This window comes from Sceloporus undulatus, chromosome 6, assembly GCF_019175285.1.
Source record: "Sceloporus undulatus isolate JIND9_A2432 ecotype Alabama chromosome 6, SceUnd_v1.1, whole genome shotgun sequence".
Classification (NCBI taxonomy): Eukaryota; Metazoa; Chordata; class Lepidosauria; order Squamata; family Phrynosomatidae; genus Sceloporus; species Sceloporus undulatus.
The window spans coordinates 162,418,593-162,434,812 of NC_056527.1; the positions used below are offsets into that span (position 1 = coordinate 162,418,593).

Below are 16,220 nucleotides of genomic sequence, written 5' to 3' on the forward strand. Positions count from 1 at the left end.
GTTGCCAGTATACTGGTTTCTTTACAATTGTCCAATGACCTCCGTAATCCATGGTGCTCTGTTGCAGTGGAACAGAAACATAAGGAGTTCCAAATAATACCAGCACTTTCTTGTTCACAAAGGAACATGGCATCATTTGTTGGAGCAGCGTGTTGCTCATACTGCATAAGCTTTGGGGGCTGAGGACATTTCTGGACATGCTGACTTTGTTTGGTAGTTTAGGCTCAGCGAGCGATTGGCTGCAGTTCAAACTGAGTTGTCCTACTTCCACCAGTGGACACTACAGTAGCTACAATTAGCCAGAGTCGGGTACTGGACGGAAAGTTTCAGGCATTCCAAGGTCCAAACACAAGGTCCGTACCACCCACCAGCAAGACCTGACAGCAATGCGCAGGCAAAACAAGGGTTCTCTTTCGCTAGGTATTCAGAAGAATCATGAGACTGGGAACAATTACAACCAAAACATTGTTCCAGGACTCTGTTCTTAGAAATGAAAGTTTTAGCCCTTCGCCTTCAGAATGCCACTAAGAGCAATGCTAAAAGGCCATCCATCCTGTTGTGGATTTACTCTGAGAAGTGTCTTACTCCCAATTACTGTATTACTCATGCACATCTAGCAATGTTAGTCAAAAAAATCGACCCAAAAAACCTGGGTCGTCTTATCCATGCGTCAATGTAAGTACTATACTTTTATATATGTGAAAAGGACGCCATCCCCTTTCTCTGAATAGAGGGCAAGAGTTTAGTCCATCCGGGAGCCTCAATAGCATGCCCCTAACTTTACCTTCAAACTTATCCATGGTCATATAAATCCATATTTGGTTCCAAAATCTAACCTCGATTATACATGAGGTCGACTTATAGTGATATATTACTGTATGATAATCCCTTACTTATGAAAAGACCTCATTTATCAAAGTGAGCACTCATTTAGTTGTAGCTTATTTATAGTTCAGGTGGTGCAGAATATGCTAAGGTTATTCAGAGCTGAAAGGATGTGATGTTGCCAGGTCCCCATCCAGAATGCCACTCTGGCCGGCGTGGAGCTGTGGGAACCTCTGCGGAGTGATGCTGACTCCTCTATGGCTCCCCTCATTGTTGGCTTCATCTCGCGGGCACTTGGGCCACTGAGGATTGGGTTTACCTTACGGTAAGGCAACATGCGCCTTCTAAAGCCTCTACCTAATTTTTACCGATCCCAGAATCCCACTCACTCCTGCACACATTGAGGAGGTTTTTAAACTATGGGGAACCATGCTCCAGGACATGATCTTCTTTAGATTAAGGGCTGTACAGACACCTGAAGGCAAGAGAACAGGCACACATGACTTTAATTGATGCTACAGGACTTTTTGAAAATGCTTCACACTGAGCTTTTGAACCGACCCATCATTCACAGGTGCTTCTGATAAAACTGCTCCTACAAGCTCTGGAATACTCCCCGATCCTCACAATGGACCTCTGTTATGGGCAGTGCTCAGAGATTCCTTGCAGATGAGCCCAAGTGAAAGTGTCCTCTGGAAGTTGTGGGTTTCAAAGACCACAGCTTTTAAAATAAGGTGGAAATTACTTTTCTTGTTCTGACTTCCTATATCCCCTGGAATAGGGAATCTCTTTCAATCTGAGGATTTAATTCAGTTTCAGAGAAAGTCTCAGGGGAGCATCTCAGGAGGTGAAGCCCAAGCCAACCAGGTGGACCAACAGCATAGTAGTTTAGCCTAAAGCCCTACAAGTACTTAGATTTAAGGGAGCTATTTCTCATTTTGAATGGGAATCAATCTGTTCCAATCTGGGTCCTATCAAATGATGTTTCATGGGGAAGAGGATGTCTTTATCAGGGGAAGTCCAGAGGTCTGAACTGGAGCTATGGGGAGAGTGGAATGTTTTCAGATCTCACTTGTAAATCTACTAAACTGCCCCCTTGTTCTTCCTTTATTCCTGCCAGCCTTCTTAGAGTCCAAGTTGCGCATTCAGGATACATTGTGGCATCCACAACTACATGGAATGCCAGGAGTAATTGGAGCATTGTGGGGGCTTTCACAGCTGCCGCTGCAACAGAAGGAGTCTATGGAAAGAAGGGTGAGGTGATCTGGAATCTATATCTGAAGGCCTGGATTATTCTGGAGAAAGGGAATGATGGAGATAGATAGTGAACCTCCTTGTCTACAACATGGACTGTGATGGGGTTAAGCTATAGTTTTTAAAAATGGGCTAGCTATTAAAAAGGGTGGATGTCTTTTATGTAAATTTAGGGTATTACAGTGGGACCTTGTTATCTGCTGGGGTTTGGTTCCAGGACCCCCTGTGGATAACAAAATCCATGGGATGCTCAGTCCCATTAAATATAATGGCAGAGCAAAAATGGTTGTACCTTATATAAAATGGAAAAATCAAGGTTGCTATTGGAATTTTCCTTTTTTGGATTTTTCAACCATGGATGCTTAATCCATGGATAAAAAAAAAATGCATGGATAAGGAGGGCCAACTGTGTTGTCAACCAGTAGGTACTATTAGAGGTGCAAGCAGGCGTAGTGATTGCAGCATTGGACTATGACTCTGGAACCAGAGTTCGAATCCCACTTGGTCATGAAAATTGCTGGGTTATCTTGGGCAAGTCACACTCTCTCAGGTTCAGAGGACAGCAATGACAAACCCGCTCTGAAAAAACTTGCCAAGAAAAGCCTACAAAAACTCATGCTGCCAACTTCTTTCTTTAGTCAGTCTCAAAAGTGCTGCAAACTTTCTACATACAGATTTCCAAAACCTTGAAAGGACTTTGCTTATACTTTTACACTGTGCAATACAAGACGACTCACTTTCTCTCCTTCCCTTTTGCTTCCCTTCTGCTCCAGGCTCATCCATGCTTTTGACTTCACAGGAGAACCACATGAAGGGACTCCCCATATCCAAGGCGGGTTCCAGCAGCTGGCATTGCTGTGTCCTTGGGCATGGCCTTGGCAGGAGGGGCATTGTAGGTGGTGAAGAACTGTGGTTCAATTGCAGATCAGCTGCTAGAGCATGTCCAAAGGAGGACAACTAAAATAGTGAAAGTCTGGGAACCATGCCCTGTTGAGAGGGCTTAGAACTGGTACGTTTAACCTGGGGAAGAGAAGGTTACGATGAACCTGATGGCCCTGTTTAAAACTTTGAAAGGATGTCCTATTGAGATGGAGGCAGCTTGTTTATGTAGCTCCAGATAAGAGACCAGGAGCAATGGATTCAAACTACAGGAAAAGAATATTCCACCTCAACATTAAGAAAAAACTCCTGACAGTAAGAACTATTTGACAGTGGAATATGCTGCCTTGGAGTGATGGAGTCTCCTTCTTTGGAGGTCTTAAACAGAGGCTGGATGGCCATCTGTGGATGTACAGTATTTTGACTGTGTATTCCTGCATGGCGAATGAGGATGAAATCAATGGACCTTGGGTCTCTTCCAGCTCTATCATTCTATCATTCTATGACTTTCATACATGTAGGTCATCAGTTCAATAAATTGGCTAAATACTGTATATAAAAATGTAAATAACAAATTGATATATAAATAATAAGGTTATTGGATCTTTTTACAGTCACAGATGGACACATGAAATAGATAGATAGATAGATAGATAGATAGATAGATAGATAGATAGATAGATAGATAGATAGATAGATAGATAGAGGTTGTGTGCCTTCAAATCTTTTCTGACATATCAACCCTAAGGCGAACCTATCACATTTTTTTTCTTAGCAAGTTTCTTCATAGAGGGTTTTCCATTACCTTCCTCTGAGGCTGAGAAAGTGTGACCTGCCCAGGTTCACCCAAACAAAAAATAGGGAGGAGGATTAATGAGATTTTGAAGACAGGAATAGTTCTTGGGCCAGAATTTTTCATTTGAATATGTTTATTTCTTTTGAACATGTTGGAGTTGGAGTGAAATTGGAAAGAGGGACTAGTATACTGATCTGTTCTATGGATACAGTGGCAAGGTTAGTTTATGTGAAATGCTAGAAGCAGAAGAAGATTCCAAACACTGAAGAATAGGTAGAGAAATTGGTCTCCTAGTCCAACCACTACATCACACTGATTTTTCTGAAACCTCTTGCTTATGATGATTGTCGGCTGCCATCTTCTGGCATGTTGGGGAATCTGAGGCACTGTCCTCCTGTGCCACACTGCAGAATGAATGCAGTTTGACATTGCTTTAACTGTCATGGCTCCACCAGACCAGAGCTTGAATCCCTGCTCAGCCATGAAAACCCACTGGGCATGCCACAGTCTCTCAGTCTCAGAAAACAGTAAAGACAAACCTGGTCTGAATAAACCGTGCCAGAAAGTGAAAGCGTCACGGAAGCCATAAACTCAGTGCTCAATTTTTCTTTTCCTTCAGGTGGCATTTTGAAATTGCCCTTCTTTGGAGATCCCATGGATGAAAACTGCTTTGAGGATAATGTTTACTGGGAGGTATGTACTTTAGACCATTAGGTAGGGATTAGGGATACTCCTGGAATCCTGTCTTTGTGGATTCTAATACAACTGACAGGATTCACACCTCCTATTTTGTGTATTGCAGTGTAGTCCTAACTGGAAGATGGCCAAGGGTCAGTTGAACTGAGAGCAGGTCGGCTAAAGCTGTGTTGAAATGAAGAGTGCATCTATAGAAATAATGCAGTGCAACTTGACACCACTTTAATTGCCATGGCTCCATGTTACAGAATGATGGGATTTGTAGTTTTGTGAGGAACCATCACTCTTTGGCAAAGCAGGCAGCTTTTGATGCCTGTTTATAATTCAGGACCAATTTTGCACAAAATTCCTGCATGGCTGTTTTGTGCAGTAACAGCTTTTGTTGTCCAGAAAATAGAATTTTAAGCACAGAAAATGCAGAAAGTGATATTTATTTCTATAAAGAAGGAAAAGTTGTTTGCTAGGAAAAGCAACCAACACGTAACACCCAACTCTGTAAAACTATAAATCCCAGGATTCCATAAAATGGAATTACAGTAATTAAAGTGGCAATAAAATCCATTAGTTCTGCAGTGTGAATATACCCTCTCTCAGCCTAGAGTTCTTGGAAACTAGAACAATTTTCACCTCATTCTGATTCTGTGGATGTTTGGTTCTGGTGCAAGGTAGCTCCTCTGCCATCCTACCCCTATTCCACCCCTTTTGGGGCTCTTCTGTTAGCAAGTCTTAGTCAACAGAATAGTTATGTTGGCAGACCACTAAGATCAGCTGTCAGAAGAGGATTCTGCCAAAAGAAGAGCTGGACTTTTTTTGCTGCAAGAAGGAATGTGGCAAATTGTAGGCCCATTTTTCAGAAAAGTAACTGTGATAGAATATGCATCCAGTTCATGAAAAATAAAAACAGTCCTTACCTTTAGTTCAAGTACAGGAGTATTTTTCTTAAACCTTAACCCCAAATACCTCCCACTTCTGTGGTTCCCTTCCACAGCCTTGTTCTGAAACCAAAAGAACTGACATTTGCTTGGACCAAAAAAATACGCTTTGGCCAAAAGTATGGACAAAGACAATCCATATTAGAGCAGGTTTCCTAGTTAAAATAGGTCTCTAAGTATGCATTTCTCATTAAAAAAAACAAAAAGGAAATGAAAACAAGCAATTCATGAATGAAATGGAATGAAAACAAGAAATCCAACCAGAAGGCTGGATGATTTGAGGATGTGTTCAGAAAAGTAGAAATAGCTACTCTGCCAGTAGGTGGTACTGTTGTCTGTCATACGTAGACCTCATTGCATAATATTTTCCCAGTTTGCCACAGAGGGCTAATTCTGTCAACAGAGAGAATGAGATTAATTGTCCCAGGCAGCAGATGCTCAATAACAGCAGTCAGTTGCATCCTATTGTTCCTCCCGAACTCCTCTCCCTACCATTTCTCTCTCTTGGATGGCTGAGCTGTACATGTCGTACATCTTGCCCTATACCTCTCGCCTACCATCCTCAAGTGTGATGGTGGACGACTATTCCATTCCCAAGATAGATGCACGATTCAACTGCCAGTTCATAGTTTCTAAGTACATGGAATTGAGGCAGGCGTCAGTTTGTCCTATGTCTCAGGAAGCAAAATGGCTTGAACTATCGTGAATTATCTTGGTGGGTTCCCCTGCCTCTGAGGGGCATAGAGGATGATGATAAAGATTATGAGTGAGTGCTGCAGGAGAAAGGAAGGAAGGAAGGAAGGAAGGAAGGAAGGAAGGAAGGAAGGACATTGCTGTGACCTAACAATTGTTTTGCTATGTTTGTGAAGGTACCTGGGGATGAGGAGAGCAACCTGTACTGTATGCATGATTCAAATGCAAAGCCTGTGACTGACAACTGATCCACTTGAACAAATGCCCAAAAGGTAAAGATGGGTCTTCACATGCTTTTAGAACAGGTCTGGTACATTCAGGTTCTTCTGTGTATGAGCTTATTTCTGTTTTTAACCTACACACTGCCAAAGAAGAGGGATAGGTGACAGCACCATCATACACCAAGACTGGGGGGGAAGTACTTTTGTGGACTATGCAGTCAGCATGGTCATTGGCCAGACTAGTTTTGGGACAGTGAAAACTATAGTCTGCAAATATAACTTTTCCAGCCTGTGGTCATATCATATCCCAGTATAGCCCACAGGATAAATCAATGCTCATATTAGCAAACATGCAGACACGCAAATTAACTTGGCTATATTAGGCCATTAAAACCCAACTCACACTGTATCTGACATAGCTTTTCTGAGCAATGCCTGCATACATGAACTCAGCGAAAGAGAAGACCAAGAGAAGGGGTTCCTCCCTGGAGCAACCACCAAGAATTCTTTTCTCCCTTCTTTTCCTCTTCATTTCTTGGGGAATAAGATGGAGGATCTTATTTGGGTGTGAAAATGGATGATTCCCTTCCCTCAATGACCCACTCTGCAGACCAGATAACATAATGGAGAACACCCTACACAAGATGGCAAGGTTTTGGGAAGGTGAAGCTTTTGAAGGAGGCGAGGTTTCCCCAGGATCTTTTATAGGTTCAGTTAGTACAAGGAGCTGGAGGTCCCCTTTCCCTGGATTATAGCTAGATAATGCATGCTTGATAGAGCAAAATAAATGTTTGGTATTAATAAAGTGAACCAAAAATAACAAGATCTTAAACACACACATACCCAAATGCCTTATTTACTCATTCCTGTGTGACGCTCACCTGGAAACCAATCAATTATTTTATTTCATGTCTACTATACCCTTCTTGCAGCAATCTTAGAGAAGCTTAAATAGAATCCTAAGATGGCTTCCCAGCCAAGCAGCTTCTAGGGCCAACCCTGTTAGTACAAATGCAGTGTGGGACTCTTGGAGCCCATAAAATGGAGGGATTTTTATTTTGTCTCATCTTACTGAAAGAATTTTCTCTCATTTTCTTTTATTTCAGGGCACTGCAGAAAACCAGAGATATCATCGACATCCCCTTTTGAGATAACCTTCGGTGGTATTTGATCTCTTTTTACATGTTAAGGTTTCCCTGGGGAGAGAATTGCAGTTTTCTGGGAGACACATCCAATCCCCCTCATTCATCTGGGTGCAAAGATGTTCTCCTGAGTGAAAAGATGTTCTCCTTTGCAAGATACAATGTGTTTCCCTCAAATCAATTCGGGAGTTTTATATCTTTCCCACTTGTCAGGGAGCTGGAAAATTCCTGAGCCAGAGACAATCCAAAGAAAGAAATCTTACATCTTAAGTGCAGGGGATCTGTGCATGACAACGAAGGAGCAAGTGCCAACTCTGTCCAGTGAAATACCAAAACAGCCAAGACCTGGAATGCCAGTATATGGTTAGCGTGCTGGAAGAACTGTGATGTGCAATTGGACAATGTTTTAAATCTCTCCCTTTGATATAAATGGATCTGGAAAATACTTAAGATTGCTTAGATTGTGTCCCCAGCTGTTTTTAAAAAAAATGTTTTATGCAAAGATACTGTTTTATTCTTTTGATATGTCCATTTCTTCTTGTTGTATAGTTCCTGTCCTTACAGTTATTTCCCTCTGCTGCTGCTGCTTAAAAGCCCTTCAAACTTGTTTGGTTTTGTGATGGAGGGGCTGATGTAGGCCAGGAGAGGGCACCAATGCAAGGGGCATTTCCCCCCTGGTCCCACCCGGCATGGCACATCATCACATTTCTTTGTAGAGTGAAAGGGCCATTTGTGTAGTTTTAAATAAATTGTTGTTGTTTTGGAGAACTTGGACTTGCTTTATTCTACTGTTCAACTTCCTCCTCTTTAATCCCCCCATGTTTGAACTTTCCTCTTTTGCAGACAAAATGCGACAGTACTGGGAGTTTCATGCCAGCCTTCCCCTTACACTTGTTACATTTGACAGCATTCACCATTCGCCACACTGAATTCACTGGATCAAGGGCTGCAGTCCAAAATATCTGGAGGGCAACAGTTTGGGGAAGGCTGCTCTAAGGTGACTGAATTAATAGGATGTACAGAACCGTTTCACCCCCAATATTCTTCTCTCTGCCCTTTCTGTAAAAACATTCAGTTCCACGTGTTTTGGTCTACAAATTCCATCAGTGAAAAGGTGCACAACAGTAAAGAGAGAGGAATGCAAGGCAGCAGCAGGACAGACACAACAGCATGTGATAAGTACCAGCCAAAGATGCTTTTATCTTGTTAAAATTCTGTTTTTATAGCCTTGTGATAAACTTCTCAGTTGGCAGAAACTGGATACAGAGATGCTTTTCTGCCTTTCTCACAACATTGGATTTCATAGTCATCTTGTGCAGACGTTTCTGGACAGGTAAAAGAAAGATATTCACTAGTGCATAAATTACCATAGAGAATTCACTACCACAAGATGTCATGATGATTTTGTCTTAAATAACTTACATGCACCATACATTCACAAAGGGGAAAAAACTGTCAATGGCTAGTAGTTCTCATTAGAGATAGACTACAGCCCCAGATTTCGGAATTACAGTTCCTCTTGATAGCTTTGCTTTGGAGAGGCAACAAATGATGGCTTCTGTTTTTATGGCGTATTTGTGGGATTCAAACAAGAAGGAAGCTGGACTAGCTGGTCTTGTGATCCTTTGGGGCTCTTCTTCTGTTTGTATGTTGCATGTAAAACCTCTGCTCTCTGGAGTAGATGTGGCCCATGTGGATCCTCTATGTGGACTGAAAACTCCTTCACTAGTCCTTAACACATGATGAGAATGATTTTAAAGCCTAGGAACCTGTTTATATGGAACTTAGGTTCTCATCTGTAGCTCAGAAATCTGTTGCAAGCAAATGACAGGCATATAGTTTGCATTCTTGGAAGTTATCATACTGGAGTTGGGACTTAGGTCAGTATCACACTACACTTTACAGTACTGTTTAACTGCTACAGCTGCCTCCTGTGGAATTCTGGGATTTGTATTTTAGTCAGGGCTAAGAGACCTCTGGCTGAGGATTGTAAATGTGCTTCCCTAACCTGCAAATCTCAGATTCCACAGGAGGTGGCCACAGCAGTTAAAGTTGAATGACAGTGCTACAATAGTGTAGTGTAATATTGCCCTTAGACTTGTACTAGGACTTAGAATTGATACTTGTATTTTGTATGACTACCTTGGTAAGAATTACCTTTGGATGCACCCTGTGCTCTTAGCCCTATCCAGTGCGGCAGTGTGGAACCGAACCCCATCCTAATTTAGAATTCAAACACATGAGTAAAATAGTGTTGGCTGAAATCCTGTTGAGGCATTGTGTTTTTGTAAATGGATTTGTGCACGCAGGAATTAGAACTGTGCAGTTGCACAATATCCTTATCCAGTAGAGGGCTCCTGGTACATTACTGAGTAGCAATGCTGGCAAAATAACTGATGGGTGCTGGTGCCTGGTGCATAATGGGACCAACGCATGTTACATTGATCTTGATGTGCATCTCATCGGTCCTGATGTACATCAAAAGCGGATCAGGCATTCTTGCTAGTGTTCTGTTACACATCTTTGCAATTCAGTAGCTACGAATCTAGACATATGAATTCATATGTAAAAGCTCATATTGGATTCTGGCAATCCTTCATGCCCTCTTTGCTTATCCTATGCGGTTTTTGTGGTCTGTATATGTGGTCTGTATGGAAGAAATTAATTTTGCTTATTGGGTGCAGCAGATGCTGGATAAAAACAGGCGGTTAGTAGAAGCAGACTGGCATTTTATGAATCCTTTGGTCCCTATTCCAAGGATTAGTGTTACTGTCCTGGTGTCCTTGTCTCTACCATTCTTTCATGAATGTTGTAAATAAACAGATTTTCACAAATTGTTACAAATATTTGCTGGGTTTTATCCCAAGGAAATTGAACCTTTAACTACTCTTTACCTAATTGGTAATTGGAAGAAAATAGGTTTATTGTTCGTTCTTCATAAATAAAGGTTAATAATAATAATAATAATCTTTTTTTTGAGTCACCACATGCAAGTTTAAGAAAATCCTGCAAGATACAGTGACAGAACAGTTAGGAGGCAAAACTCTCATTCATGACAGATACCGGATAACAGCAGCAGAATAGGAAAAATACTCCTGATCAATGTGAAGACATTTGACCCTTTAAATGAATGAGGCATTGTGCTAAGGCTTAACCTTAATATATAAATAAAAAAAGACTGAGGTATCCTTTGCATTTCTATGTGAAGCACCAGTATGCCAAAATCCATGCCTAGTTGTACTAGTCTGGGGCAACAAACAAACAACATTGGTGAGAAGCAAGCATGAGAAACTGTTGGGTTTTTTAAATGTGCAAAAAATACGATGCGAGAAAGAAGAGAAAAGGCAATGTTGCAAAGGCATATTTTGCATCATTTTAAAAAATTCAATTTTTTTTCATGCTTTGGAGTTTAGAATTTTGCAAGGTGTTGTTTTTTTAATTATGCTTCCGCATTGCCATGAAACGGCACATTTGGGGTCTGTTTGCACGTTTTTAAAAAAACAATCTGGATATAGGAAGATGGGGGAAGAGTCCAGATTGAAGTGTAAGAAAATGTGGCATCCTTTTCTGTGTCTCCTGGTACTTCTCACACCTGAGGAGAGAGCTGGACCTGAGCTATTCATGTCCCCTTGGGATATGCAACACCCTTATTCTCCGTGCTGCATAAAGACACATACAGAAACCTCCCTCTTTACAACATGCTCTTGGAATTTTCCAGCAGCTGCTGGTAGCAGCATTTTAATTAAGTGTCGGCAAAGATGGAAGCAGAGGCCTTTTTCTAATTGGACAGTTTATTATGGGGGGGGGGGGGGGGCAGATGAAATAGGGAGGGAACGGGAGCAATATGACAAATGCTGAAGCGCCAAAGTGGTATGCTTCCAGTACATGGCTTTGGAAGACAATTGGGGCCTCATTCCCACTACCTTTTAAATCGGATCATGAACCGAGTTGAATTGGTTCAAATGACCGTGGTTCCCACTTAATCTGAATCTCTGAAGCGATTCCGAGTGGGGAGGCCATGCGCCAGACCCATTTAACCCGCATCTTTTTGACGCTGATTCTTTTCCATAAACCAGATCTGTGCAAGTGTGACCCACATGCAGATCAGAATCGATTTAAATTTTCCCTTTCGCTGTCTGGAACCAAATCATTTTGAATTGATTCATTCATGAATGGGAACCACAAGTGGATTATTTGAGAGGGAAAAATGCGATCGGGGCAAATGTAGTGGGAGAAATTGTGATTGGGGCAAATGTAGTGGGAACCACGCTCCACTGTCAAATCGATCCATCGATTCAGATTTGTAAGTGGGAATGGGGCCCTGGCTTTCTGTAACAAACTAAGATCAGGTTGAGTTGAGCTGAGATTATTTTTATTTAAGCTGGGTGTGTGAGGTGGGCCTTACCCGCATAAAGGCCTGGCGAGCTTTCTAACGTTGCTTCTGATCTTATTTTGCTTCTGTGCAATTGGAAATACAAAGGCAGACATATTGACCAAAAACAAAATCCAAAATCAATATTATTTATTAATTTATTTGATTTATATGCCACCTTGCTACCCTCCAAGAGTCCCAATTTGGCGGGACGGTTCCGATCAATCCTCTCTCATCCCACTTTTTCAGCTGCTTTTAAAATGTCCCAGTTTCCTGCTTCCCCTCCCACTTCACCTCTTTGTCCTATGCTTAGTTCAGTTGCTGCAAACTGAGTTCAAAGTGCAAAAGTAGTTTGTATTTGGTTAATTCAGTGGGAGAAAGAGAAGAGTGGAGGGCAGAATCTTGTCCATCTCTGTAGGCCCCAACCTCCCCCCCCCCTTTAATACCTTTTACCATCTGTTATGTTTTTGGCCACATGTTTGCTACCCTCAAAGATATTAAAACTTGGGCCAGCTCATAAGGATACATGTATTAGCCGTTTTTTTTTAAAAAAAGCAATAATAATAATAATAATAATAATAATAATAATAATAATAATAATACTGTGCCAGCTTCTTCATTAGGCAAACAAGAGAGGAGAAAGACCAACAAACAAACAAAGCAGAAACAATTAAGATGAAGTGACATGTTGTGATGAAGACGAGTCAGTCATGCAGGCAGGATAAGCAGTAAAAGTCTTCTTCTCCAGGGTCAAATGAAATGCATTTAGATAAACAAACAAACAAAAAAATAACAGTATTTTTTTTTCTAAAATTGCTTCTATGCCTTAAGTATGTGCGCATTTCCTCTGATGGCCTTCTTTCTTCTCTTATGGTAAGGCACAAGTGGCCAACCTACAAGGACAAGTTTCGACAGAATGCTGCATAAACTGACTCTTACAATACTGGTGGTTTTAATCTGCGGAGTGCTTGATGCTCTCCATTGTGTTCATATCCACAACAGCCTAATGCAGAGAGCCACTACTACTTAAGGAAGACCCAGAGGAAGGGGGCCCGAAGAGAAGATGAATCTCCATCATGCCAGGGCTGAGTTACAGCTGATAGCCCCTCTTTCCAGCTTCCAACTATCACTACACAAGGACTTTGTCCTTGGCGTTTTCAGCTGTGAAGCTGGCTGACAACTGGACAAAGGCAGCTATAGGTCTAAGGCCCTACACATTATGGGAAGGAATAAAAAAGAATAATCAGTATTTATTTTTAGCTTTTTCACTTCTGCAGTTGCTTTTAAAATGTCCCCGTGCAACTGCATTAAATCTATGGCAATTTATTAGAAAATAAATTGAAAAAGAAAAGAAAAGCAGCCAGCTTGGGAATAACTAGGGGAAGGGGGGAGAAGAGAGGAGCAGAATCATACCCATGTTCACCATGGGACTAGCTGCATATTGGAACTGCTTCAGGAGGAACTTATCACACTCACTCAGTAGAAGTAAAAAAAAAGCAACACCATTGAGAGGCATTGATAGGTTTTGCTCATCAATGAAAAAAGTACTCCAGCAGTCTACACACCAACTACTTGTTTCAGTGCGCCTCATGAATGGAAGGGCATTGCACATGTCCACCCAGCGCTCCAATATGCAGTACCTTGGAAACCTTTTGGCTGAAGCACTGTGTGGCTGAAAAGTCAGGCTTTTGGAGTCACATCTGCATACCCTTCAACTGTCCTTATTTAGGAGGGACAGTCCTGATTCATATTCTCTCATGCCACTTTTTCAGCTGTTTTTCAAATATCCCTGGTTTCTTTCTCCTCTTCCCACTTTCCCCCTTCGATCTGAGTTTGCTTCCATTGCTGAAAACTGAATTCAAGGTGCAAAAGTAGTTTGCATTGATTTGCAAGGAGGAGAGGGGACAGAATCTTTTCCTTCCCAGTGGGTTCAGGCAAAAGCAAACTGCTGCCGCTTCTTCTGGCTTGGCTCTTCTTCCTCATTAATAACTTTTACTGCCTTGGCCACTCTCTAATATTGCTTGGCCACGCACACATCCTAGTTTTCGTCTATGAAATGTTGGAGGGTATGTGTTTGATCATCAACTGGCATAAATGTGAACCCACCAAAAGTTATGAGATTGCAAAATCAGCCAGGATCTCCTCTCCAGTTGCCAAGGTCCTTTTGCACTGGACATTTTTGTCCCTTCTTCTTGTTTCTTTGACACGTCTTCCATTACCCCACATCCTCAGCAAATGCTTTAGAAGGAAAGCAAGTATCCCTCCCTTTCAAGGGTTATAGAGAGCAAAAGTCTATCCTGTTTCAGAGGGCAAAGTGAATACAGGGAGGGGGGCCACAAGAAGCTTGTGGGGAAAGTAGCCATTGAAACCTCAGGCCTAGTCTTTGCGGGGGATTAGGAGGTACAAATTGAATGCAAAGGGATGAAGCCATTGACCCAAGCTGTCCTGAGACAGGTTCCCATGGGGTGGTGGGGAAGGGGGGAGCAGGCAAGGTTGAAACAAGCTCTGTTCAAGTAGGCTCTCAGGGCCAGCCTAGCAGTTAATCCCCTGAGAGCTATAGGCCAAGAAGTAGAAATGAGGTTAAAAAAATTATCGTGTAAAGATGGCGGCTTACCCCAGGGGATGATGTTAGTTAGTAATAGGGAAAGAGGCGGGAGGGAGAACAGCAGTCCTTAATCCTATGGTTCGTAGGCAGGCAGGTGGGCTTAGATCATGGCTCACTCCTTGAAAGGGTCTGCAGCAGAGCTACTTATAGAGAGGCAGCCCTTCAGTCGGTTCAATAGGTTTCCCTTTAATGCCAAGAATGACACCGTCTGGGTGAATTTTTAAAACCTTCGCAGGCACGATGAGAGGAATAGGCCACTGGCCTGTTCGCACATGCATGCACACTGCTAGCCTTTATGACTCAGACCAGCATGTGTGAACCACTTCCAGTTCAAAGCAAAGCAGAATGGTGGAGATGAGAGGAGCTGCTATCTGTGGCCCTTGATCTGTGATGCTCATATGCAAAGATGGAGAACAAGACTTGATGCAACAACCTTTAAATGATATGTGTTGGCATGCGTAACATTGGCTTTATTTGCACGTGTTAGATTTTATTCTGCTTTTCCTGACAAGTGACTAATGAGATAATATAATCATGACATAGCAAAATAGTTAAACAGAACCATGAGAGTAGCAATTAAAAATGATGGATTAGATTAAAGTATAAGTCTTAAAAGGCCTGCATGCTTAGCATCAGAGTGGCTGAGCAGAAGGGTCAGGAAAGCATGGGCTCAACCCAGGCTTTCTTGGCCTGGATCCTAACCTGGATCAGTCCCCAGGCTTTTTGACCTGCCCATAGGTTAGTGTGAATATTTTTCATGCCACCTAGGGGCAATGAGATTTGAAGTACAACAAAGCCAGTTCTTCACATCAAATCTTGCCTACCGGATATGGTATGAAAAAAGTTCATAGTGGAATATGTCTGTATAAAAGTATTTACATTTGTGTATATGTACATATACACAGTATGTCCTTCACTGCTCTTGGCTGTTTTTGTGTATATATGAGAGCAAGTGCCCTGGTATGACTGTATGTCTCCATTTCTCTGTGTATGTGCACACACATTTTCATGTTTGGTGACATTTTACGTACATGTTCATTTTGACATTTGAAATCTGTCCTATAGGGGCAAAACCCATTTCAAGGAAGGGTACAAAAATAACACAAGAACTTTCAACCAGTGCAAACAGGGTCTATGATTCATTGTAGTGAGTAAAGACTGGACTTTTTTTGGTGCATCTACCCTAGATTTCCCTAGTGTATAGCCAGTCAAAAACATTGGAACAAATTTTTAGACACTTCTAAGACCTTTCTGTTGTCTATCTACAAACAGGTAAACTTTTTCATTTAGACATGATTTTAACAGTTGACTAGATGTTGAGCATGGATAGATTATCAGCTGGACATTCTTTTCTTAGTCATGTGCTTTTTTAAACAGTGGTATTAGTTTAATTTTCTTTCCATGGTTTATCTTATTTTATAAAATAAAAATAATAATAAATAACAAGTATTAACACACTATTTATACCAACAGGATCGGTACACTTTAGACTAAGTAAAAGAATTGTCCATTAATTGTTTGTAGTTCATAGACTTTTCAGCCTTGTACTTGCGAAGCAACCGCCAGTTTGAGGGAAGAAGAGACTTGACAAAGCCAGAAACCTATGCTAAGACAAATAGATAAGGAGATATAACGGATCATAGAGGTCTAAGGCCTCTTACGTTAACCAGTTAGACCACACTACTCCCTGTGTGTAGTATGGATGCAAACAGAAAGGAAAAAAAGATCCACATCAAACATAGAAGAAACTTCCTGAGGTAAGGCTGTTCGACAGTGAACAAATCCCCGGATTAGTGGAGTCCTCC

The 16,220-nt window shown here is 41.6% G+C and overlaps 1 protein-coding gene across 1 annotated transcript in view; it reads left to right on the forward strand.

Annotated features, from left to right (window-relative positions):
* Positions 1-8,203, forward strand: part of RHCG (Rh family C glycoprotein) — a 26,960-nt gene extending 18,757 nt beyond the window's left edge. The window contains exons 9-11 of the mRNA XM_042472386.1: positions 4,374-4,447; positions 6,252-6,347; positions 7,403-8,203. Coding sequence (XP_042328320.1) covers positions 4,374-4,447; positions 6,252-6,323 — 146 coding nt within the window. The 3' untranslated portion in view covers positions 6,324-6,347; positions 7,403-8,203. The remainder of the gene's footprint in view (positions 1-4,373; positions 4,448-6,251; positions 6,348-7,402) is intronic.
* Positions 8,204-16,220: the final 8,017 nt, after the last annotated feature.